Genomic DNA, 23621 nt, shown 5'->3' with positions numbered 1-23621 from the left:
TGCCGCATTTATTTCCCAGACTGCCTTATTTTGTGTTTAGCAAAGAGTCAGTTTGTGGGTCAGCCTCTGGGTGGCAGTGTTCTGGGGTTGGCCTCTGAGGCTATAGGGCCTCTCTGTCCAGTGGAAGTTCACTGCCCAGAGCTGACTGAGTAATAGTTAGTTACCAGCGCTATGTTGTTGCTGGGATTGAAAATCCCCCTATAGGCCAGACCCTGTTAACTCCCAGGGACTGATCAGGTTATCTTAATCCTTGATCTCGTACAGGGTGGAATCTGGGTGTGGCTGTGCTCCTTGCCTGGGGGCTGGGGGGAGGAGACTCACTCTCAGGAGCGGGTGGCTGCCCCAGTCCTGGGTTCAGGGGTGTCTCAGCACTCAATTCACTACCACCTCTCCCGGCTCCCCCTCTTTCCCCAGTCTCTCCCCAGATTCCACTCCCCAGCACACTCTCCCTCTCTTCAGCACAGGTGAGTGTCTGTATCCGAAATGTCCCATGAACAGGATTCAGTGAAAACAAACAAACAAATGCCGGCCGCGGAAACGGGGAAGGCTTGGTTTCTGTAAGCTTCTTCTCTTACCGGGACTGCATGGTCAGGTCAGCTCTTCAGGCTGCCCCCTTTAGGCTCAGTCCTCCGTGATCACAGAACCCAGCTCTCAATTTCCCTGGCAGCACCAGGAATCCCGCGGTTCTCCTTTCCCCCGTCAGGGGCTGTGCCTGTCCCAAGGGACGCGGCTGTCTGCCACGCGGTCTCCCTCCGACTCTCTGGGCTCAGAGGTCTGGCAAACTTTCCTGCCCAAATCCCTGGTTTTTTTTTTACCTTACCAGGGAAGTTCTGCTCTTCCCGGCTGTAAACCCTCTCACCAGCTGAGCAATTTCGCCAATTCGGTGTGAGTGTTACTAGCTTCAGCTGCTCGTTCCATTTGCTCCGGGACACGACCTGGGACACGTCTGCCTATATTGCCGCCATCTTGGTTCTCTCCCCTTCTTCATGTTTTTTATCTTTTCTTCTTCTTCTTAAAGAAGACTCTTTGCCCTAGCCAGTTTGGTTCAGTGGCTAGAGCGTCAGCCTGAAGACCGAAGGGTCCTAGGTTTGATTCCGGTCAAGGGCACATACCTTGGTTGCAGGCTCCTCCCTGGCCTGGGCCCTGGTCAGGGCATGTGCAGGAGGCAGCCAGTTTATGTGTTTCTCTCCCATCAATATTTCTCTCTGTCTTTCCCTCTCTCTAAAATCAATGGAAAAAATATTCTTGGGTGAGGATTAAAAAAAAAACACAGACCCTTTAACATTTCTTGTATTACTGGTTTGGTGGTGGTGAACACCTTTAGCTTTTTATTTTCTGGGAAGCTCTCTATCTGTCCTTCAACTCTGAATGATAGCTTTGCTTGATAGAATAATCTAGGTTATAAGTCCTTGATTTTCATCACTTTGAATATTTCTTGCCAATCCCTTCCGGCTTGCAAAGTGTCTGTTGAGAAATCAACTGACAGTGTTACGGGAGCTCCCTTGTAAATAACTAACTGCTTTTATATTGCTGCTTTTAAGATTCTCTTTTGTAAATCCACACCTGAGAATATTTTTTCATTAATTTTTTTTAGAGAGAGTGGAAAGGAGGGGGAGAGACACACAAAGAGAAACCTCAATGTCTCATATCAATTGCTTGCCTCCTGCACACAACCTGACCAGGACCAGGGATCGAGCCTGCAACCCGGGTATGTGCCCTTGACTAGAATCGAACTGAGACACTTCAGTCCGCAGGCCTATTCTCTATCCATTGAGCCAAACCAGCTAGGGCAACAATAAAGATTTTTTAAAATAAAAGAATTTGTGGCGGCCTTGGCTCGTGTTTTTCCAGTGGTGATAGCATTGGCCTGTGAAAGGAAAGGTCATGGGTTCGATTCCAGGTCAGAGGTTGTGGACTCCATCTCCAGTGGGGGAGTGCAGGAGGCAACCAATCAATGATTCTCATCATTGATGTTTCTCTCTTTCCTTCTCCCTTCCTCTCGAATCAAAAATACATTTAAATATATATATATATATACATAATGTTGATTTTTTACAGAGAGGAAGGGAGAGGGATAGAGAGTTAGAAACATCAATGAGAGAGAAGCATTGATCAGCTGCCTCCTGCACATCCCCTACGGGGGATGTGCCCGCAGCCAAGGTACATGCCCTTGACTGGAATCGAACCTGGGACCCTTCAGTCCGCAGGCCAACGCTCTATCCACTGAGCCAAACCGGTCAGGGCAATTTAATGCTTTTTAAGAAAAGAAAATTGCAGCTGGTGGGAAGCTCGGCCCTAAAGAAGATTCTGGGATGTGTAGTCCAGATGCCTCCTGTGATGGGAGGACTTCCGCTCTTGGAAAGAGCAGACATGTTCCTTAGGGAGGTTTAATAAAGTGTTATGCATGTATGGAGGCATTTGGTTACCCGAGGGCGAGGCTATGAACCCAGCTTCTTTCCGGGAATTTGAATCAGGCCGCCCTAGCGCCCCCGGGGGCGGGGCAGCAGCTCCGGTTCCCCCAGTGATGCTGGGAAATGTAGTCCGGGAGCTCCGCGAAGTCGGAGGCACTTCCGCTGCAGAAGGCCGAGCTCGCGGCCTCGGTTTCTCGGGGAGGTGAGTGAGCCGGGGATCCCGCAGCCTCTCTCAGCTTTTCCGACCTAATCCCAGGATCAGCCGCCGGCCCTCGGTCACAGGCAGGAAAAGCTGCGGTCGGAGGCCGAGAGCGGGTTTGAGGGGCGGGGCTGCCGCTTGCCTTCCCCTGGGCCGGGCCCCTGCTTTGGGGGCGTTTCGCGAGTTCCCGCCTTAGGGGAGGACCGGGATCCCGCACGGGTGAGTGTCTCCCTGGCTGCCCCGCCTTTCCCCGCCCCTTCCACACCCTCAAACATTGGACGAGAACTTTAATCTCTCGGGGCCTCGGTTTCCCTTCGATATAGTACGAGCCTTATAAATTTGTTTTGAGAATTAATGGCATAGTGCAAGTGAAATGTTTTGAACAGCTCAGGCGTCTGTCTGGCAAGGTGTTGCTGTTAATATTAATATTGCAATGATCAGAAAAATAGAGCCCGGAACCCGGGCAAGAACCTGTGACCTCCTGATTCATAGGTTGTCGCTCAACCACCTAGCCACGCTGGCTGGCCTATTAATCTCATATTGAATGGAGAATTGGGCACAGACAATTGAATGAATGACCTGGAGGCACAGTCAGCAGGGGAAAGAGCCAAGATCAAACCTCAGCAGCTGGGTTTGAAACGTAGCTCTAGGGCTCTGTGCACAGTAGCTGGGCAAGTTACTAACTTCTCTGTCTCTCCGTTTTCTTACCTGTCAAGTAGGGGCAATACCAATAGCTGCCTCCTGAAGTTCTTGTGAAGATTAAGTGAGAGCTAATATGTAAAGTGTTTGAAATAGTGCCTGGCACGCAGTGAATCCTCCGTGTATTACAGACTAGCTGTTGTCCTTTGTCTATCACAGATGAGTATTCAGCATGAAAGATGTAGCAAATCAATGAAAAGGCAAAAAGATGTTTGAAGGTATTCTTTTCTCCCCCACCTTCTGCTCTGATACTTCAATTCAGTCATACAGTGGGACAAAAATCAAAAGCTCCTGTAATAACCATTGTTTAAACCTAAAACTAATTTGCTGTCTTTTGAACTTAGGGAGTTCCTGGGTGATGATTATGCAATCTCTGCAGCCTTTAAAAGGTGTTCGTCTGCACTATCCAATCTAGTAGCCATTAGCCACCTGTGGCTATTGAGCACTGGAATTGTGGCTAGTGCTAATTAAGGCACACAACAGATTTTAAAGACTTAGTATGAAAGCAGAATGTAAACTATCTCAATTTTTATATTGATTATAAGTTGAAATGGTAATACTTTAGATATATTGGGTTAAATAAAATGTATTGTTAAAATTAGGCTGACTTCTTTTTATCGAATTTATTGAATTTGTTGGTTAATAAAATTATATAGGTTTCAGGTGTACAATTCTATAGTACATCATCTGTATATTGTACTGTGTTCACCACCCTAAGTCAATGTGTCTACTAGAAACATTTAGTTATATATTTAAATATATTTTTATTGATTTCAGAGAGGAAGGGAAAGGAGAGAGAGATAGAAACATCAATGATGAGAATCATTGATCGGCTTGCCTCCTGCATGTCCCCTACTGGGCATTGAGCCTGAAACCTTGACCAGAATCAAACCCAGTACCCTTCGGTCTACAGGCCAACACACTATCCGCTAAGCCAAACAAGCTAGGGCCTGTAAATGACAACTCCTTTAATTTTTATTGGGAGTATTTTGTGAATGGCCCAGGTTGCCTTGTGGGTAAAATTAGGGGGTTAGAGTTGATTTTGGCACTCCCTCTGATCCTAGCAAACCTTGATTCTAATCCTGCTTGTTAGGATCAGAGGGAAAGAAAAGTTTGTAATGTGTGTTTCCCTTCGTTAATTTTATTGTCTTTGGGCAATAGGGCAGGCTGTTGGGGTCAGAAGAAAAGTTGGAGGTGAAGAGGTCAAAGTCTGTGAGTATCTAGAGGAGTGATGGCTAACCTATGACACATGTGTCAGAGGTGACACGCAAACTCATTTTTTTGGTTGATTTTTCTTTGTTAAATGGCATTTAAATATATAAAATAAATATCAAAAATGTAAGTCTTTGTTTTACTATGGTTACAAATATCAAAAATTTTCTATATGTGACACGGCACCAGAGTTAAGTTAGGGTTTTTCAAAATGCTGACACGCCGAGCTCAGAAGGTTCGCCATCACTGATAGAGGGCTGGTTTTGATTGATTTTACTCCCAGTGTGATCCAGACATCAGCAGCAGCAACATCACCTGGGCTAGTTTTAGAACTGTAGATTCTGTGTCCGCATCCTTGACCTTCAGGTTTAGAATTGTTGGGGGTGAGACTGTGGGCAGCTGTATCATCATGGGTCTCCAGGCACATGGGCCATTATAATTTGAGAAGTATTGGTAGAAAGGACAGACTTTTCACTTTTCACAAAAATATTGGCTGTTTCCCTCTGGCCAAATTACACCTCCTTCAGATGTCAGATATCAGGATGGCACTTTCCCCCAAGGTTGAGGTCTCCGCTGAAATAGAAGAGAAGCGTTCCATGACAAAAACTTATTCCGTAACAGCCCCTGCTTACCCCTCCTACCCGGCCTTATTGTTCTTCAAAGCATCTCTCCCTGCATTATTGGATTTTTATTATCCGGGTACCCCATTCTAAGATCAGCTCCAGGAGATCAAGGTCTTTGCTTTAAATTTTGAAGGAAATGATTCTTTATTTTTAGACATTATTTATTCCAAACATTTACAAGTTTTACTTTAAATGCAAAATAACTAATAAAAAGAAAAAAACATTGAAAAACATACTAATAACCCTTTGCTGCATATTCAGGTAATTAGGTAAAAAACAAAAACAAACATCTTCAGACTGTTATTTCTCTCCAGAAGAAACAAAGTTGAGGTATTCTATTTAACAGATGTGTGATCTCCAGCCAAACATGGTTCCTCCATGAATGAACAGCCTTGCTCTATGCTGTCCCAGTCCTTTCCTTCTAAAGCAGATCTGCGTTGGAGCCCATGTTCATTCATAAAACTGGCGATGTTCGTAAATACGGAATGCTACACGAGTTTGAGTGTCACCCTTGGGCAGGGGCCATGCTGATCCTCTCTGTAATATTTCTTTTTTTTTTCTTTTTTTTTCTTTTTTTAATATTTCGATTTTAGTTTATGTGCTGCCGAAGTGAGCACAAAAGGGATTCTTGATGTGCGGGCTCCTAACAGTCTCCCTGGCCCCAGCCTCTTCCCCCTCAGACCTCCTCCTGTCTGCTGATCTGTTTCCAACAGGAAAGGAATCTTACTCCCCTTCCTCAGGGCCCTTGCTGCTTTCCTGCTGACCTGTGGCTATCGCTGGGACGTTCACACCACCCTGGTTTGAACCCTGCGTTCCTGCCATCTTCTTTTGCCTCCTGTTTGTCGTCACTTACATTGTCGCATTTGTTCTCTTGCAGTTTTCAGGGGCTCTATTTCTCTTTGGCTAATAGAGCTCGGTCATCCCCAGGGCTCAGATCAAGCCACCTGTACGTAGAACCCCCTCCAGTCAAGTGTGGGCCTCAAGGCCCGGACCCTGTGCTTCTGGAGGACCCTGGTCACTACTCTGCTACTTGCCGTGTGTAGCATAAGTGCTGGTTTCCTCACCACTAGACTGTGAGCAAGTGGAGACCGGGTAACTACATCCTCTTAATAAGGTTTCCACAAGTGTTTGTTGAGCTAACAAACATATTTATTTAATGAAGAATTATGCAGGCAGTGGAATACTTGTTCTCGGTATTTTGATGGACACATTCTGTGGATTCCATGTAGGCACTGACTCTGAAGAACAGAAAGCACCTTCCTGAAATGGCATTTTAAAAAATCCAGAGGCTCTTTTCCTTCCAAAGATGACCTCGATCTGGCCCGAGGACAGCAAATACTGTGAAAGACCTAGAGCAGCGGTTGCCAACCAGTGGTCCGTGAGGTCCGAAAGGTTGGCGACCGCTGACCTAGAGGGTAACCTTAGAAAAAGAACCCCTGCTCTCCAAATCCTCCCAGCTGGGATCAGCCTCAGTTCTACAGCTCAGTCCTTGGACCATTTAACCTAGTCTCTCCATGTGCCAGGTGCTGACACTGGTCTGAGTGTCTGCTGAGCAGTTACTGTTGTGCCCAGATTTCAAAGTTCCCAAGACCTCCAGGGAGCCAGTCAGTCCGATGCAAAAGCAAAGAGTCATTTATTTTCAAACCTAGGTTTGGCTCCCCTGCCACACTCACCGATGCAACGGTAAGCTCCAGTGGCCGAGAGAGAGAGGCCTGATGGGACAGGGGGTTTTATAGGGGGGTGGAGTGAGGGCAGGAGAGGGGACTGTGGGCCCCGCCGATTGGCCAGGCTCGAGTGGGGTCATCTCTATGGCGCGCACGTCCCTTGATTGTCATTGGTTAGTTTAAAGAAATCCTGGGCGTGGCCAGCAGGGGCCTGGGCTTCCAGGAAGAAGGCACTCTCCTGAGCACATGGCGGCCGCCCCAAAAATGGAGGACCCAGGGCAAGATGGAGGGCGCAGTCCTAGCCCCCCCCAGGCGAGCTGAGCCCGGGCTCCAGGGGCCAGTCCGGTTGCTGGGGGTCCAGTAGATCGACCAGTTCCAGCCCAGCAGGAAGTCCATGTCCTCCGTCTCGTTCCCGGGGGCGTAGGCGATCGCCTCCTCCTCCATCTCCTCCGGCGAGGGCACGCGCCGCGCCCCGCCCCGCCGTGGGTCGGGTCCGGGCGGGGGGGGGGGGGGGGTCGGTGCCCGAGGCCGCCAGCAGTGTGGTCAGGCCCCGAGACGACTCGCCCTTTCATTACTCTGTCACAGGTGCTGTTTCAGGTGCTTGGGACCTGACGGCCGAGTAAGCAATCACAAGGGAGAGGGTTGACCTACTAATTACCCCCCACCCCACAAGGTAATGGAAAGGTCTCCCTGCAAAGCACTCTTGCTGAGCAGAAGTCACCAGGCAAATAGAGGCCAGAGCAAAGGGGGTTACAAAGTCCAAGGGCATTTCTTCCGAGATGGGAAAGGTTTGCGTTCCCCTTACCGTACCAGGGTTCTGCTGTCTGAAATCAGATGGCTAGTAATGATTAACTAATACATACTTAAACAGTGATTAACTAATGATCTCTTAACCTGGGCATTTTACCCTCAATCTCCACCCCCACGCCCCTGGAATCAGATTCTCGCTGAGAGCTACAGGAGAACTTGTATTAGGGCCCCGGGTGTGGTTGGGCGGGACACTCACTGTGCAGGGCTCCGGGAGGAAGGGCTGGGTGGTGTCTGCCCATCGGGCTGTGTGTGCGGCTGCAGCCACCTGGGAAGGGGCTCCCTGACTCCTTCCTTTAAAGCAGCCATGTGGGTAACTTCCATTGACTGTTTAAGCTGCCGGACACAGTTCCAAGTGTCTTGTGTGTCGTCACTCAGACTGACGAACCTTCCTATGCGGTTTTGCAGGGCGGTGGTGATTATTGTCATTACCCCCAATACTCATTGAGGTGACACTGGTTAATAAAATCATGTAGGCCTCGGGTGTACAATTCTACAGTACATCATCTGTGTAGTGTACTGTGTGTTCACCACCCTAAGTCAGTATGTTTACTAAACATTTAAATGACACAGGTAGTTGTGTTTTATTTCCGTTGGGACAGCCCTGGTCTAAGTGGGAGCCTCCCTTTCCACTCTGAGGATTTGCCTCCAGGGGCACGTGTAAGTCACTGTTGCCTATTGAAGCACATTGCACTAGCACCGAGTGCTAGCAAGTTGGAGATGCCAGTATTCACACACCAGTGGTCTGACTCCAGAGCCTACACCCTTCACAACTCTGTTCTCTTCTCCCTCAAGCAGCTTCTTTGGCTTCAGGTCCTCTCCCGTTTCTCTCAGACCTTTATCCCGAGCTCTCAAGCCCTCACGTCTCTTCCCGTGAGCCCTTAAACTCCCATCTGCTTATTTTTATCTTTAGGAGCAACCAAGAGGCAAGATCTAGAAAACTGGCTCTGATGTGAGATCTGGATTCAGGGCCCACCAGCCTCTTGACCTCACTGCGCCTCAGCTTCCTTATCTGTGAAATGAGAACAGCAGTCGTCGTCACTGGCTGAGAACTTCCTACAGTGCCAGGTGCTGTGCCAAGGGCATTGCATGGATTAGCTCCTCCATTCCCCACAGCAATCCTGTGCCTGACGTTCCGTTCTCTCCTTCTTACAGCTGAGAATAGGCACAGAGGGGTCCGCGATTGGAGCCAGGTCACACGACTGGTGCAGCAGTAGGTTCTTCACAGGTACCATGATGAAACAGTACATGCCGGATGCTTCTCAAGGCCCCTGCCGTGTCCTTGGTGCTTATTTCATGTTAAATATTGCCATTTTTGTTGCTTTTATCATTACTGTGATCACTGTAGCTTGTTCATTTAAATGATATATTGATCACCAGGCTTATGGTTAAATAAATCGCAGGTTTTTCATTTCTCTTCACCTCCATGATAGTTTTTTTTAAGACCCGGCTGTTAACAAAGTAAATTTGGAAAGGACTTAATAGCTTATTTTTTTTTTAATCCTCACCCAAGGATGTTGTTTTTAGGTTTTTTTATTTTCAGGGTGTTTTTATTTTTTTTTTTAATATATTTTATCGATTTTTTACAGAGAGGAAGGGAGAGGGATAGAGAGTTAGAAACATCAATGAGAGAGAAACACCGACCAGCTGCCTCCTGCACACCCCATACTGAGGATGTGCCCGCAACCAAGGTACATGCCCTTGACCGGAATTGAACCTGGGACCCTTGAGTCCGCAGGCTGATGCTCTATCCACTGAGCCAAACGGTTAGGGTGGGTGTTTTTATTATTATTATTATTATTATTATTATTATTATTATTATTTTAGCGAGAGGGAGAGAGAAAGAGAGAAACATTGATGTGAGAGAGAAACATTGATCCTTTGACTCCCATATGTGCCACGACCTGGGATCAAACTCATAACCTTTTGGTGTACAGGATGGCGCTCCAGCCAACTGAGCCACACCTGTCAGTGCAGGACTTATTAGCTTTAAAAAAAAAAAAAAAGTCATCTGTATAGTCAGATCCATAGAGAAAGAATAGTGTTTGTCAGGGGCTGAGGGGAGGAGGGGTGGAGAGTTATTGTTTAATGGGTACAGAGTTTCACTTTGGGATGGTGAACAATTCCTGCAGATGGATGGTGGTGATGGTTGCACAACAGTATGAATGGTTGCACTTAATGAACTATATACCCAAAATGGTTAAATAGTAAATTTTCTTATGTATACTTTATACAGGAAGAAATTGTCTACTCTTAAATATTTTTGCAAAGGCATCAAATTAAGTATGCGAAAGCTAGAAAGAATACCTATTTCAGAGGTCATGTGGAGGTCACATGACAGAACAGCCTCCTCTGAAGGCTCCACTGACAGGAACCACTTATGAGACTGGTTTTATGTTACTTGCTTCTCTTTTTTTCTTTTTCCTTTTTTTTAATATATGTGCAAATATATATTTTACTTTTTATTATTTTTAAGATATATATTCTATTGATTTCAGAGAGGAGGTAGAAGGATAGAAGGATAAAAACATCAATGATGAGAGTGAACCATCGACCGGCCGCCTCCTGCACACCCCACACTGGGGATCGAGCCCACAACCCAGGCAAGTGCCCTGACTGGGAATCGAACTGCGACGTCCCGGTTCATAGGTCAACGCTCAACCACTGAGCCATGCCAGCCGGGCATGTGTTACTTGCTTTTCTGCTGCTACTAGTAAGGTGCCCTGAAAGTGTTCGCTGAGCTTCCTGCCTACCACTTGATTCTTATCACAATCCTATGCGATAGGTACTGTTAATCCCTCCGTTTTACAGAAGAGAGGATTAAGGCATGAAGATATTAATAATTTGCTCAAGATTTCACAGCTATTAAGTAGCAGTGTCATTTGGCCCCAGAGACTACTCCCTTAACCTGTGTCCTCTACCCTCAGTGTCCACTCCCCCAGAACTAGAATCGTCCCCTGAGGGCTGCATGAACTTGCATTAGGGCCTCCGTCTGTGGTTGGGCAGGTGGCTCACTGTTCGGGGGCTCTTGGCTGAAGGTGTCTGGAAGGCAGTCTGCACTCTGCTCATCAGGGCACCAGGCCCAGTGGGTGTGTGTTCACAGGGTGGGTGAGGGGCTCACATAACGCAGTCATGGGGGTTAGTGACACCCTTGGCCAGAATCTAATGCTTTTTTCCTTCTTCCCCCTTGTGCCTTCCCAAGACTCAGCCCTTCCCGAGCAGGGGGACAAAATGGCCAAGTTCAAGGTGAGTTGGGCTTGCCTGTCTAGGTTTTAAATTGTCATCTCTTTCTCAATGATTAGACACATCCTGTTTCTTTTTCTTGGAACGATTAAAGAGAACAGTAGGCATACAGGGCCCTTGTATGGTCAGATGATCACTACTTTTTATTTTAGTGTGGGTAATTTCTACTAGAGAGAGAGAGACATTGATGTGAGAGAGGAACGTCGACGGTTGCCTCCATACATGCCCTGACCGGGGATTGAAACCGCAACCTGGTATGTGCCCTGACTGAAAATCGAACCCTCAACCTTTTGGTGTATGAGATGACACTATAACCCACTGAGCCACCTGGCCAGGACTCATCCAACTGATGCAAAAAGACTCCTAAATTTTACTTGGATAAAGACAGAGAGACAAGGGAAAAAAATTCCCCAGTCAGAGACTTAGCCCTTTGTGTGTGGTGCCTGGTTATGCTGGTGGATAGAAAACACCTCAAATAGCCCTCACTGGTTTGGCTCAGTGGATAGAGTGTCGGCCTGTGGACTGAAGGGTCCCAGGTTCGATTCCAGTCAAGGGCATGTACCTTGGTTTCGGGCATATCCCCAGTAGGAGGTGTGCAGGAGGCAGCTGATCGATGTTTCTCTCTCATCGATGTTTCTAACTCTCTATCCCTCTCCCCTCCTCTCTTTAAAAAATCAATAAAATATATTTTTCAAAAAAGAAAACACCTCAAATACTGCCTCGCCCTGCTCACTCTTCAGTGGCCCCATCTTCTCTATGATTTCTGTTGCACCTGCACGTGCTGCAGTCCAGTGACGAACACAGTTTCCATATAAAAAATTAAGACAAAACTGTGTACCAGTGATTCTTAATCAGGGGCAATGTTGCCTCCAGTGGACACCTGGACACATTTTGGTGTCATAACTTGAGGACGGCTCCTGGTATCTCGCATGTAGAAGGTAAGGATTCTGCTAACCATCCTAAACGCACAGGACAGCCCCACAATGAAGAGTGGTTATCTGGCCAAATACGTCAGTAGAGTCAAGGATGAAAAATCAGGCTGTACTCAAAGCTGTACCAGACTAATAGTGCAATGTGAGTGGCAATATTAATAAGCCATACGATAAAGAAACAAAACTTAAAATCTCCAGTAGAAATTTTACAGTCATAAGATAAAAAATCCCAATCAGAGTCTGAGCAAAGGTACTAAAGAAAAAGTAAAGATGACCAGTAAATATATGAAACTATGAAGCACTTATTAATTATCATATAATGCAAATAACCAAAATAATTGTATTTTACTGATCAGATTACCAATGATTTCAACACATTTGTTGGCCCCCACCAGGCAGTTCAGTTGGTTAGAGCATCGTCCTGATATGCCAAGGTTCTGGGTTTGATTCCTGGTCAAGGCACCGACAAGACTCAACCAGTGGGGTGCAGGGTGGGGGCCCGAGGTGGAGCTGACCCGCGGCCGGGAAGACCCTGGCTGAATTCTGGACCAACCACGAAGCCCTTCCCTGCTCGCTGGAAACCCTGAACTCCGTGCCCCCAAGCCCTGGCCCCCCTGTGGGAATGTTCAAAAATGAGTATGGGGGGGGGGGGCTGTGGGGGATTAAGGACACATGTAATACCTTAATCAAGAAAGAAAGAAAATAAATAAAAGTAAATTAAAAAAAATTAAAAAATGAGTGTCAGGGAGGCGCATTTGTTGAAATCTTTAGTGCTCAGGGAAAAAATCCTGGAGCAGAGTGGAAGGTCTTGGAAGTCCATCTGTGATTTGGAAAGTGTTTGATGAAGAAGTGAAAAGTTTTGTGTTTGTCCTGGAAGGCAGCAGCCAGACAGACAAAATTCAGTTACCGAAGGAGAATAAGCAAATCCAGAGGTTTCTTGTACTTCAGATTTACATACCCCTGGGGCAGACTTCTCCTCTGAATTGCTGTAAAATACCCAGAACTGCTTTCAATGCTGCCCCTCTCCCGTGAGCCTGGTTATGGGACTGAGGTCACCTGTGTGCGGTGCTGTAGGAGGCGGTGACGTTCCAGGACGTGGCTGTGGTCTTCACGGAGGAGGAGCTGGCGCTGCTGGACCCGTCCCAGAGGACGCTGTACCGAGACGTGATGCTGGAGAACTTCTGGAACCTGGTCTCAGTGGGTGAGGAAGGCGCTCTGCGACTGAACTTGAGCCCCCTGCGCTGTTTGTGTCCTTCGATGTGTGGGGCTTTGGAGCTCTGTAGCTGGTTGTCAGTTTTCTTTTTTAAAAGTGTTTTTAAAAAATATATTTTTATTGATTTCAGAGAGGAAGGGAGCGAGAGATAGAAACATCAGTGCTGAGAGAGAATCATTGATCGGCTGCCTCCTACATGTCCCCCACTGGGCATCGAGCCTGCAACCTGGGCGTGTGCCCTTGACCGGAATCGAACCCGGGACCCTTCAGTCCGCAGGTCAACGCTCTACTCACTGAGCCACACCGGCTAAGGTGCCAGTTTTCTAAGCAGCGTGAGACAGCCATGGCATCTTTCTGGTCTTCCTTCCCCAGCTAAGTGTGTTTTGTAAATGAGGTATAAATTGGCAGTGTGACTGTTAACATGTTTTTGGCCTTTCTCAAATTGTGATCATGTCCAATTAGTGGGTCATGACACCCATCTAGGAAATTGAACCAGCACTTTTGTTAATCCGAGGATATTTTTCCATTGATTTTTAGAGAGAGTAGAAGTGAGGGGAGAGACAGAGAGAGAGAAACATCGATGTGAGAGAGACACATCGATTGATTGCCTCCCACACTCGCCCAGACCAGGCCTGGGGATCCATCCAGCAACTGAAGTGCGTGCCCTTATCCGGAATCATTCAGTCCCAGGGCCGACACTCTATCCACTGAGCCAAACTGGCTAGGGCTGAACCAGCACTTTTTAGTGAAATAAAATGGGGTAGAAAATAGCAGAGCCCCCGGCAGTCACTGCACACGGCAGTGAAATCTGCATCCTGTGCCGAGAATGGGGTGAGAAATGGTGGAGGGGGTGCGATGAAGATAGACTTTTTTTTACATTTTAACTGTTTTATAGAGATGTAGTTTACATACACATACCCTACGTATCATACAGCTCACCCATTTACAGTATATAGTTCAGCAGTTTTTAGTATATTCAAAAATTAACGTTTTCCCCTCAGTAGTTTATACTTAACATCTACATGTCCTGGGGTTTTTGCATAAACTGCATTTTCTCTGGCAGGCCATAATTAACAGTTTGGAAAACATGAATTTTGACGATCTGAAGGTGATACAGTGAGAAGTCACATTTTTTACTAATTTTGGCCGTTAATGTATCAATTGTAAATGTTCGTCCCTTGCCTTTTCACAGGGCATCTGCCCTTCACAGCAGGTGTTAGCCCCCGGTTAGAGAGAGAAGAGAAGCTCTGCATGATGAGGACAGCGACCCAGAGCCACAGCGCCTCAGGTGAGAGCCGTGGGACTCAGCCTGTCCTGCTTCTATTTTTTTTTTTAAGGACAGAATACATTTGTATTAGGGGCAGGATTATGTTTTTAAAGGTGACAAAACACTCACACTCCCAAGGAGCCAAATTAACATTAGTAGGTAAATTCCAGCTAAGAGTCACACCACACCAACTGGAAACAGCCTGGGTTTAAACTCTGCCCTGCTTCTATTTTAAAATAATATTTTTATCCATTTCAGAGAGGAAGGGAGAATGAGAGAGAGATAGACACAGCAAACATCAATGATGAGAGAGAATCATTGATCGGCTGCCTCCTGCACGCCCCCTACTGGGGATCGAGCCCACAACCCCGGCCTGTGCTCTTGACCACAATTGAATCTGGGGCCCTTCAGTCCGCAGGCCGATGGTTCTATCCACTGAGCCAAACCGGCTAGGGCTGTCCTGCTTCTTGTCACCTCCACCAGTGAGACGCTGGTCTGAGCCACCTGTCACCTCCACCACCGTGGTGCTGGCCTGAGTCAGGGCCTCGTCTGTGGATCCCTGCAGCAGTCTGTATGGCTCTCACTCCCCTGTTTTGCCCTTTTACAATGAATTCTCTACTCCAAGTGATTTTATGAGTGTTTGTCAGATCTTGTCGGTCCTCTGCTCAAAATCTCTACTAGCTTCTTCTCTGATTCAAAGTAAAATCCAGGTACTTAAAGTGGCTTATAGTGTCCCACATGGCTCTGTCCCCCCCGCCCCCCCCCCCATCCCTCTATAAACGTGACCTGTCACTGTCCCCTTGGTCATCCGCTCCGTCCGGTTTGGGCTCTTTGCTGTGCCAAGCGTGCTCCCGCCTCGTCACCCTCTTCCTGTTCTTTCTGTCGGGAGCACTGTTTCCCTCGTCATTCTCCCAGCCCCTCCCTTACCTCACATAGGGCTTTTCCCAAATATTAACCTCATAAGAGAGGCCTCCGTGACCCCTCTGTGCATAATACCTTCTGCCTCCACTCCCTTCCCTTACCCTGTCTTAGTTGGTGTCTAAGCACTTACCTTCTTAACATATATTTTTATTTATCGTACTATAGTCCATTGGAATACAGTCTCAGGAGCAGAGAAATTCTGTTTTCTTTATTGCTTTATCCTCACTATAGAGAGCAGAGTTAGAAGAAGGCAGGTGTGCTATAAATATTTATCAAATATATCAAATATATGAATGAGTGAATGATGGTTACATAGACCATTTTCCATTCATCTCTGAGATCCTTAAAGTGTGGTAATAAAAAATGTGTGGCCTGGCCGGTGTGGCTTATGGTTGGAATGTCATCCCATGCACCAAAGGGTCACGGGCTCGATCCCCGGCCAGGGAACATTCCTGGTTGTGGGTTCGAACCACGGGAGGCAACTGGTCAATGTTTCTCTTTCACATCGATGTTCTTCTCTTTCTCTCCCCCTCTCCCTAAAAAAATTAAACAAAAACATATCCTCGGGTGAGGATTTTTTTTTTTTAATTGCTTAAAGTATTACAAAGAGTATTACATATGTCTCCTTTTTTTTTTTCCTCGCCCTTGACAATCCCCTGGCCTCCCCTACCCCCCAGTGTCTTATGTCCATTGGTTATGCTTATATGCATGCATACAAGTCCTTCGGTTGATCTCTTACCCACCCCCCTCCTGCCCTCCCACCCTCCCCGGCCTTCCTGCTGTAGTTTGACAGTATGTTCGAGGCAGCTCTGCCTCTGTATCTATTTTTGTTCATAAGTTTATAATGGTCTTTATTATCCAGAAATGAGTGAGATCATGTGATATTTTTCCTTCATTGACTGGCTTATTTCACTTAGCATAATGCTCTCCAGTTCCAGAGGATTTAAAAAAAAAAATAACTGTGATGAAGGTATAGTCTAGAACAGTTTTTCCCCTTGACAGGTGTCTAATTTTATTAGGTGCTTTTGGGTATAGATGGAAAAGCTTAGCTTTTCATTTGTAACCACCTTGATTATCGTTTTCCCCCTGTGGTTTTCCTGCAGCCTTTAGTAGTGAATCATACTGTCTTGGTTAAGAACTGCTTTTTCGAATGAAGATTCTTAATAGCCATTTTATACAGAGATGCCTTTACTGCTTACAAAGCACCTCTGATATTTTCCTTTTTTGTTAATTTTCATCAAAAGCTACTAAATTCCTTTCAAGTTCACTACCTCCTGCCTTCAGCTTGTAAACCATTGGTGTGGTCCATATGGAAAATGTATCTCTACCCATCATTTTGAGAGTCTACTTTCATAGACATTATTCCTGGGACTCTAAATATTGACTTCTACTTGAAAAAGGAAATATTTTGCACACACAGAAAGGAAATATGTACAAAAACCAAAGAAAGCCATAGGCCCCATGGCCACTTTTATCCTTGATTCTAGATCTAGAGAGAGAGGAAGGGAAAGGGAGAGAGAGAGAGAAACATCCACGCGAGAAACATCAATTGGTTGCCTCCTGTATGTGCCCGAACCAGGGATGGGACCTGCAACCTGGGTATGTGCCCTCACCCAGAATTGAACCTGAGTCCCTTTATGCATGGGATGCTGCTCTAATCACTGAGCAACACTGGCCCGGGCGAGAGAGTGATGTATATTTTTACTGTAAACCTTTACCCACCCCACCCCCGATGTCCTCCTGAAGGATATTTCCCAGCAGGAGGTGAAGGACACTCTCCGCTTACACTCTGAACTTCAGACACGTGGATGTATAAGGATTTTTCTCCCAAACGTGTCTTTCCAACCAGCTCAGCGTCTCAAAGGCTCTGAACATTGGAGTAAACTTCCAATAAAATAATTCAAAGCAAAGGCTTTCAGCGTTGCCTGGGGACACCCTCTGCTAATGTGTCTGGAAGGGTTTCCCTAGGCACCCTGAGCATTTTGGACAGATGCGCATACAGTGGGCAGAAGAGAAGGTGTTTAGTTAGGTGCAGCTTCATCATCAAAGTATTTTTTCCAAAACCGATTTGTAAAAAACGGTGTTTGTTATGCTCTGTATAAACCTTTTATACTAAAGAAATATCAAACTACACTCTTCTCAAAGATGTGACTAGTGTTTCTGAGGCCTCTTCCATATGTATCATGCACAATGAAACCGTTTTGCAAAAGCAGTGACTTAAGCAGCCAACCCTGATGGTTCATTAAAGCATTTCCCCGTTTTTAGCTAAAAATCATAGGGTTCTTTCTGCTTTTGTGTAAAGTTTGTACAGCTAGCAGTGTGAAATACAGACACCTTTTAAAAAACAGAAGTGAAGTAGAAACTCAGAATCCTTTTGATTCAGTTATTTTATGTTTCATAAAAAGAGGGAGGAGAGCCCTAACAGGTTTGGCTCAGCGGATAGAGCGTCGGCCTGTGGACTCAAGGGCCCCAGGTTCGATTCCGGTCAGGGGCATGTGCCTTGGTTGCGGGCACATCCCCAGTAGGGGGCGTGCAAGAGGCAGCTGATCGATATTTCTCTCTCATTGATGTTTCTAACTCTCTATCCCTCTCCTCTCCTCTCTGTAAAAAATCAATAAAATATATTAAAAAAAAAAAGAGGGCGGGAAATAATGCAAGACCCAGAATTTTGGAGTGGTTGGTGTGCGTCCCTTCTTTTTACTTTTTGATTAGCTGTCTGTGTGCCAGTTGATGATGTAGCTGAGCTGTTTGTGCTGCCACCGCTGCCCATATCCATGTGATGCCCCAGGGACCACAACTGCAGCTGCCCGGGACTGCATAAAGCTTCCTGCTCCAGCGAGGTTGATAACAGCAGCATGCCGAACAGACACGGCCTGTTCTGGACCCACAGAGTTTTGTTCAGAGCCCTGCTCCCCTGGCTGCTGCAGACTAGAAGTTGTAGGTTGCTGGGGTGGTTGAGTTGTCGAGGAAGTATTTTTCTTGCTCTGCAGCCACCACATTTCTAACTTGTGGCTCACTTTTGAAACCTAGTACAATGCCTAAATGTGTCTTGTTAGTGAGTAGTGAATGGGAGCCTGGTGGACCATCTCTTGGTTCCCAGAGTCATGTAAATCAGAGAACATGATTCATGATAATAAAAATGGAGCTTTCTCCTGGTTCCATAAAGCCTCAGGGTGTTGGCCTACGTTTATGTATAACCTTGACATTTCTGAACAAAAGCATCCACATGCCCATCTCCAAATTCTCTTTCTTCTTTTAGGAGACAAGAGTCTACGTAACATGGAGGTTATTCAAGAAATTGGATTAAGGGACCTGGCCCATGAAGAGTTTTTCCACTCACAAATCTGGCAACAGGTTACCAAGGGTTTAACCAGATGTCAAGATTCCACAGTAAACAATCAAGGAACTGGCTCTCTGTTGGAAAAACAAGGTGATGCGCTCTATAAATATGAGGAATTCGGTAAGGGCTTTAATCAGAGTTCGCATCTTCAGGTTCACCACAGAGTCCATAATGGAGAAAAATGCCACAAAGAAGAGATGTGCGAGAAAGGTGTTATTCAGGACTCTTGTCCTCAAATTAATAAGACGGCCCATGCAGGAGAGAAGCCCTGTAAATGTGAAAAATGTGAAAATGCCTTCCACCGGGTTTCAAGTCTTCAAGCCCATCAGAGAGTCCACAGTAGAGGGAAATCGTACAAATGTGATACATCATGTAAGAATTTTAGTCAAAGGTCATATCTTCCTCATCATCAGAGAGTTCTTACAGGAGAAAATCCACACAAATTTGAGGAGTGTGGGAGAAATGTTAAGCAAAGCTCACATTGTCAAACTTCGCTGATAACCCACACATCAGAGAAACCCTATAAATGTGAGGAGTGTGGGGGGGGCTTCAGTCAGAGTGCACATCTTCAAGTCCATCAGAGAGTTCACATGGGAGAGAGACCTTACAAGTGCGAAAAGTGTGGGAAGGGCTTCCGTTGGCATTCACGACTGCAGGCTCACCAGCGAATGCACACAGGTGAGAAGCCATACAAATGCGATGCATGTGGCAAGGGTTTTAAGCATAGCTCACACCTTAACATTCATTGTAGAATCCACACAGGAGAGAAACCCTATAAATGTGAGGAGTGTGGGAAAGGCTTCAGTGCAGGCTCACACCTTCAAGTCCATCAGAGAGTCCACACTGGAGAGAAACCATACAAATGTGAGAGGTGTGGGAAGGGCTTTGGTCGGGCCTCAAATCTTCTGGACCATCAAAAAGGCCACACTGGAGAGAAACCCTATCAATGTGATGCCTGTGGGAAAGGCTTCAGTCGGAGGTCAGAACTGAAGGCTCACTGTAGAATCCACACAGGAGAGAAACCCTATAAATGTGAGGAGTGTGGGAAGGGCTTCAGTCAGCCCTCAAATCTTCTGTCCCATCAAAGAGGCCACACTGGAGAGAAACCATACAAATGCGGTACATGTGGGAAGGGCTTCAGTCGGAGTTCAGAACTGAAGGTTCACTGTAGAATCCACACAGGAGAGAAACCCTATAAATGTGAGAAGTGTGGGAAGGCCTTCAGTCAGTCTTCAAGTCTTCATGTGCATCATCAAAGAGTCCACACGGGAGAGAAACCGTATCAGTGTGCAGAGTGTGGGAAGGGCTTCAGTGTAAGGTCACAGCTTCATCTCCATCAGAAGGTCCATACTGGAGAGAAACCATATAAATGTGAGAAGTGTGGGAAGGTCTTTAGTAGGAGCTCATACCTTCAAGCCCATCAGAGAGTCCACACTGGAGAAAAGCCGTACAAATGTGAGGAGTGTGGGAAGGTATTCAGTTGGAGCTCAAGTCTTACAAAACATCAGCGAGTTCATGTTGACGATGGGGGTGATAAAGACTTTCCCTCATCAGAGAACTCATACAGGAAAGAAGCTCGGTAAAATTACATGTTTTCATACCTCAGAATGGGTGCTAAAATAGTCCAATGATCAGCCCTGTTACAGAAAGCAAAACATTCATTTTAAAGAGTGAGTACTTCAGCCAGAGCTCAACATGTCACAATGGTTGGGTGACCACATCAGAGAAGCCTTGTGAGAGTGGAGACATAAGGACTTTACGCAGAACCTTGACAGTTAGTAAATATTAAAAAGAAGAGAGGCTTAGAAAGGATGGGTCTGATCTGAAGTTAACAACACTAAGATGAAATGCTAGAAACTCCCCTAGCATGGGTGGGGAACATCCGCCTGTGGGCTGGATAAGGCCCACAAAATCTTTTGGTCTGGCCGAAACCGGTTTGGCTCAGTGGATAGAGCATCGGCTTGCGGACTGAAGGGTCCCAGGTTCGATTCCGGTCAAGGGCATGTACCTGGGTTGCGGGCACATCCCCGGTAGGGAGTGTGCAAGAGGCAGCTGATCGATGTTTCTCTCTCATCGATGTTTCTAACTCTCTATCTCTCTCCCTTCCTCTTCCTCTCTGTAAAAAATCAATAAAATATATATTAAAAAAAATCTTTTGGTCTGGCCCTGTTTGTCCAAAAATAGCAGGCTAATTTTTAAATTGATAATTTATATGGCCCATGAATGGTATTATAAATATCCAAATGGCCCTTGGCAGAAAAAAGGTTCCCCACCCTTGCCCTAGAATGTAAGTGTGAAGAGGGTAACAACTTAGTTGACTGCCAAATCTACTCTGCCTTTTCAGTACTTAACACATTGTGGGTGTTCACTATATTTTTCCCATTGGTTTTCTAGCGAGAGTGTAAGGAAAAGAAGGAGAGAGAGAGATTGATGTGAGAGAGACATGTCAATTGGTTGCCTCCCACACGTGGAACCTTTAATTCAGGTATGTGCCTTTGACCAGAAATCAAACCTGAGACCGTTCAGTTCAAAGGCTGGCGCTCAAATCACTGAGACACACCAGCCAGGGCCAGTAATTGTTAATGCATAAAAGAGAGAACAGCCATATTTGAAATTTCTGTTCAGTTCATCTCTAAATATTTATATAAGATTACACTTAAAAGAGGAATTCTGCAAGGCTTGGAGCACAATTTAAATTAGACACACGGGCACATTTACAAACCTGCATGTCCTGTGAACTAGTGTTTATCAAACTGAGGGTTGCAAACTATTAGTAGGTCCAGAAACCTATTCAGCTGTTATGAGCAGCACTTTTGTATGCTAACAATTGAGATTTGCATGCATATAATTTGAAGTAATCTCAAGTTTAGGGAGGAACCAAGATGGCGGCATAGGTAATCACCTGTACTTGCTGCCTCGCACAACCACATCAAAACTACAACTAAAAGACAAAACGGCTATCATCCAGAGGGAGAGAGAGAGAAACATCTATGTGAGAGAGACACATTGATCAGCTGCCTCTTCCATGGGGCGTGGATTGAACCTGCAACCCAGGTATGTGCCCTGGACCGGGAATTGAATCTATGACCCTTTGGTCCACGGGCTGGCACTCTACAACTACTGAGCAACCAGCCAGGGCTTCTTTACTTGTTCTTGCTTTCCCATATACCCTATTTTCTTTTGTGAATTATTTTCTTGTTCTTGATTTTTGAGAGTTTTTTTTTGTATGTTCTGGATACATGTTCTTTGTCACCCATGTGTTTGCAAAGATTTTTATCCGTCTGTGCAATTTTGTACTTTTAACTATTTTTCACAGATGGAGTTAAAAAAATTTTTTATAAAGTTTAATTTTTTTCTTCCATGGGTTGCACTTTTGGTTTCAGATATAAGAGCCCTGCCTAATCCAAGTTTACAAAGATCTTTTTCTCCTTTTAAAAAAATTCATTGGGGTGGCATTGGTTAATAACACAGAAGTTTATCTCCTTTTTTAAATCTGAACATTTAATGGTTTCGGCCCTGCCTGGTGTGTCTCAGTTGGCTGAGTGTCATCCAGTGCAGTTAGAGGCCACTGGTTCCGTTCCCAGTCAGGGCACATGCCCAGGTTGTATGTTTGGTCCCTGGTTGTTTGGTCCCCAGTCGGGGTGCATGCCAGAGACAACTGACCAATGCTTCTCTCTCACATTGATGTTTCTCTCTCTCTCTCTCTCCCTCTCCCTTCCTCTTTTAAGGGAAAAATAAATAATTTTTTAAAAAATAAAAATTTTATGGTTTCAGGTTTTACATTTCAGGCTATGATCCATGTGAATTCACCTTTACAAAGTGTGAGGTCAGAGTCCAGGATCCACTTTTTTGCATATGAACATAAAAGTAAGCCTCCTTTGAACACCGAATTGCTGTTGCACCTTGGTGAAAAATCCATTGACCGTACATGTGTGGGACTTTCTGGCCTCTGGTTCCATTGGCCTATCTGTCTATTTTGCCATATGTAGTTTAATACAGTGTCTTAAAACCAGAGAGTATGAGTCTGCCAACTACATTTTTTTCAAAATTATTGGGGCTAGTCTTATTTGTTCGCTTTTCAGTAGTATTTAGAATTGGCTTCTTGATTTTTAAGAATAAACCCTCCCTTGGGATTATATTGGGATTGAACTGAATTTGACATCTTAGCATTATTGAATTTTCTAAATCATAGACACACTATATCTGCCTGGTTGTTCAGGACTCCTTTAAGTTCTTTCATCAGTAACTTGTCGTTTTCGGCATATAGATCCCACACATATTTTATTAGATTTATTCTTAAGTTCTCCATGTTTTCTGGTGTCAAAGTAAACAATACTTACTTTTCAAATTTTAATTTCCAATTGTTCATTAGTAGTATATAGAAATACAGTGGACTGTTTTATGTTGACCTTGTATCCTACATTCTTGCCAAACTTGCATATTAGTTAAAGTAACGGTTGTGTAGATTCCTTGGGTCTTTCTGTATAGACAGTTATGTCATCTATAAGAAGTTTTATTTTTTTCCCTGCTAATTGATACGCATATCCACTGTGGTGTGAAGACCTCGCCCCCTCTCGCCCCCAAGGCTAGATTTGGTGGGATCACAGGTGGGAGGGGATGGCTGTCCAGAAGAAGGTCCAGGACAGAGAGAGCGGTCAGTGTGCAGGCATTTTATAGAGAAGTTCAACAAGGGTGATGGGAGGGGACAAGCACTTATCAGGTGGCGGGTGAACCTTCTGAGGGTTGTGAAGGGGAGGCAGTGGACACAGGCCGGATGATGCTTCCAGGTTGCTGGCATTAAACCAAACACCCAAGTTTCTTTCCTGTGGTCTTCACCTCTGACATTTAGGCTAGCATGGAAACCTCCAGGTTTGTTTGTTTTTTAACATATTTTTATTGATTTCAGAGAGGAAGGGTGAGGGACAGGGAGATAGAAACATCAGTGATGAGAGAGAATCATTGATTGACTGCCTCCTGCATGCACTGGGGATGGAACCCTCAACCCGGACATGTGCCCCTACCATGAGCTTCTGGTTCTTAGGTCAACGCTCAGCCACTGGCCATGCATCCGGGTTTTCTTATAAATAAAC

The 23621-nt window shown here is 45.6% G+C and overlaps 1 protein-coding gene, 1 long non-coding RNA gene and 1 other non-coding gene across 6 annotated transcripts; 2 read left to right on the top strand and 1 right to left on the bottom strand.

Moving 5' to 3' along the window:
• Nucleotides 1–2075: 2075 nt before the first annotated feature.
• Nucleotides 2076–8959, top strand: LOC132216773 (uncharacterized). 2 transcript variants are annotated; one of them, XR_009448794.1, is made up of 3 exons: nucleotides 2076–2829; nucleotides 8529–8683; nucleotides 8771–8959. It is a non-coding gene; the product is annotated as an uncharacterized LOC132216773 (long non-coding RNA). The 2 variants fall into 2 exon arrangements; XR_009448793.1 differs by having other exon boundaries at nucleotides 2081–2613; nucleotides 8771–8958.
• LOC132217664 (U6 spliceosomal RNA) lies at nucleotides 5619–5725 on the bottom strand. The gene has a single exon (XR_009448944.1). It is a non-coding gene; the product is annotated as a U6 spliceosomal RNA (small nuclear RNA).
• A 1106-nt stretch (nucleotides 8960–10065) lies between the features above and the next one.
• ZNF45 (zinc finger protein 45) lies at nucleotides 10066–20366 on the top strand. Of its 3 annotated transcripts, XM_059666274.1 has the most exons (4): nucleotides 10066–10861; nucleotides 12865–12991; nucleotides 14196–14291; nucleotides 18451–20366. In XM_059666274.1, exons 1-4 carry the CDS (start codon nucleotides 10748–10750, stop codon nucleotides 20112–20114), a joined length of 2001 nt encoding a protein of 666 aa, XP_059522257.1. In that variant the 5' UTR covers nucleotides 10066–10747; the 3' UTR covers nucleotides 20115–20366. The 3 variants fall into 3 exon arrangements, with proteins under 3 accessions (XP_059522257.1, XP_059522258.1, XP_059522259.1); XM_059666275.1 differs by lacking the exon at nucleotides 14196–14291 and having other exon boundaries at nucleotides 10067–10861; XM_059666276.1 differs by lacking the exons at nucleotides 12865–12991; nucleotides 14196–14291 and having other exon boundaries at nucleotides 10100–10861.
• Nucleotides 20367–23621: the final 3255 nt, after the last annotated feature.

This window comes from Myotis daubentonii, chromosome 15 (assembly GCF_963259705.1).
Source record: "Myotis daubentonii chromosome 15, mMyoDau2.1, whole genome shotgun sequence".
In the NCBI taxonomy this organism is placed as follows: domain Eukaryota; kingdom Metazoa; phylum Chordata; class Mammalia; order Chiroptera; family Vespertilionidae; genus Myotis; species Myotis daubentonii.
The sequence above is the reverse complement of the archived record's forward strand: the minus strand, read 5'-3'. Positions and strand labels throughout refer to the sequence as shown.

What these genes read in the sequence shown, in the direction of transcription:
- ZNF45 (XM_059666274.1), top strand. Translation starts at nt 10,748, where the DNA reads ATGGGGGTTAGTGACACCCTTGGCCAGAATCTAATGCTTTTTTCCTTC. An exon ending in CTGGAACCTGGTCTCAGTGG is followed by an intron (nt 12,992 to 14,195) that starts GTGAGGAAGGCG and finishes GCCTTTTCACAG; the next exon opens with GGCATCTGCCCTTCACAGCA. An exon ending in CCAGAGCCACAGCGCCTCAG is followed by an intron (nt 14,292 to 18,450) that starts GTGAGAGCCGTG and finishes TTCTTCTTTTAG; the next exon opens with GAGACAAGAGTCTACGTAAC.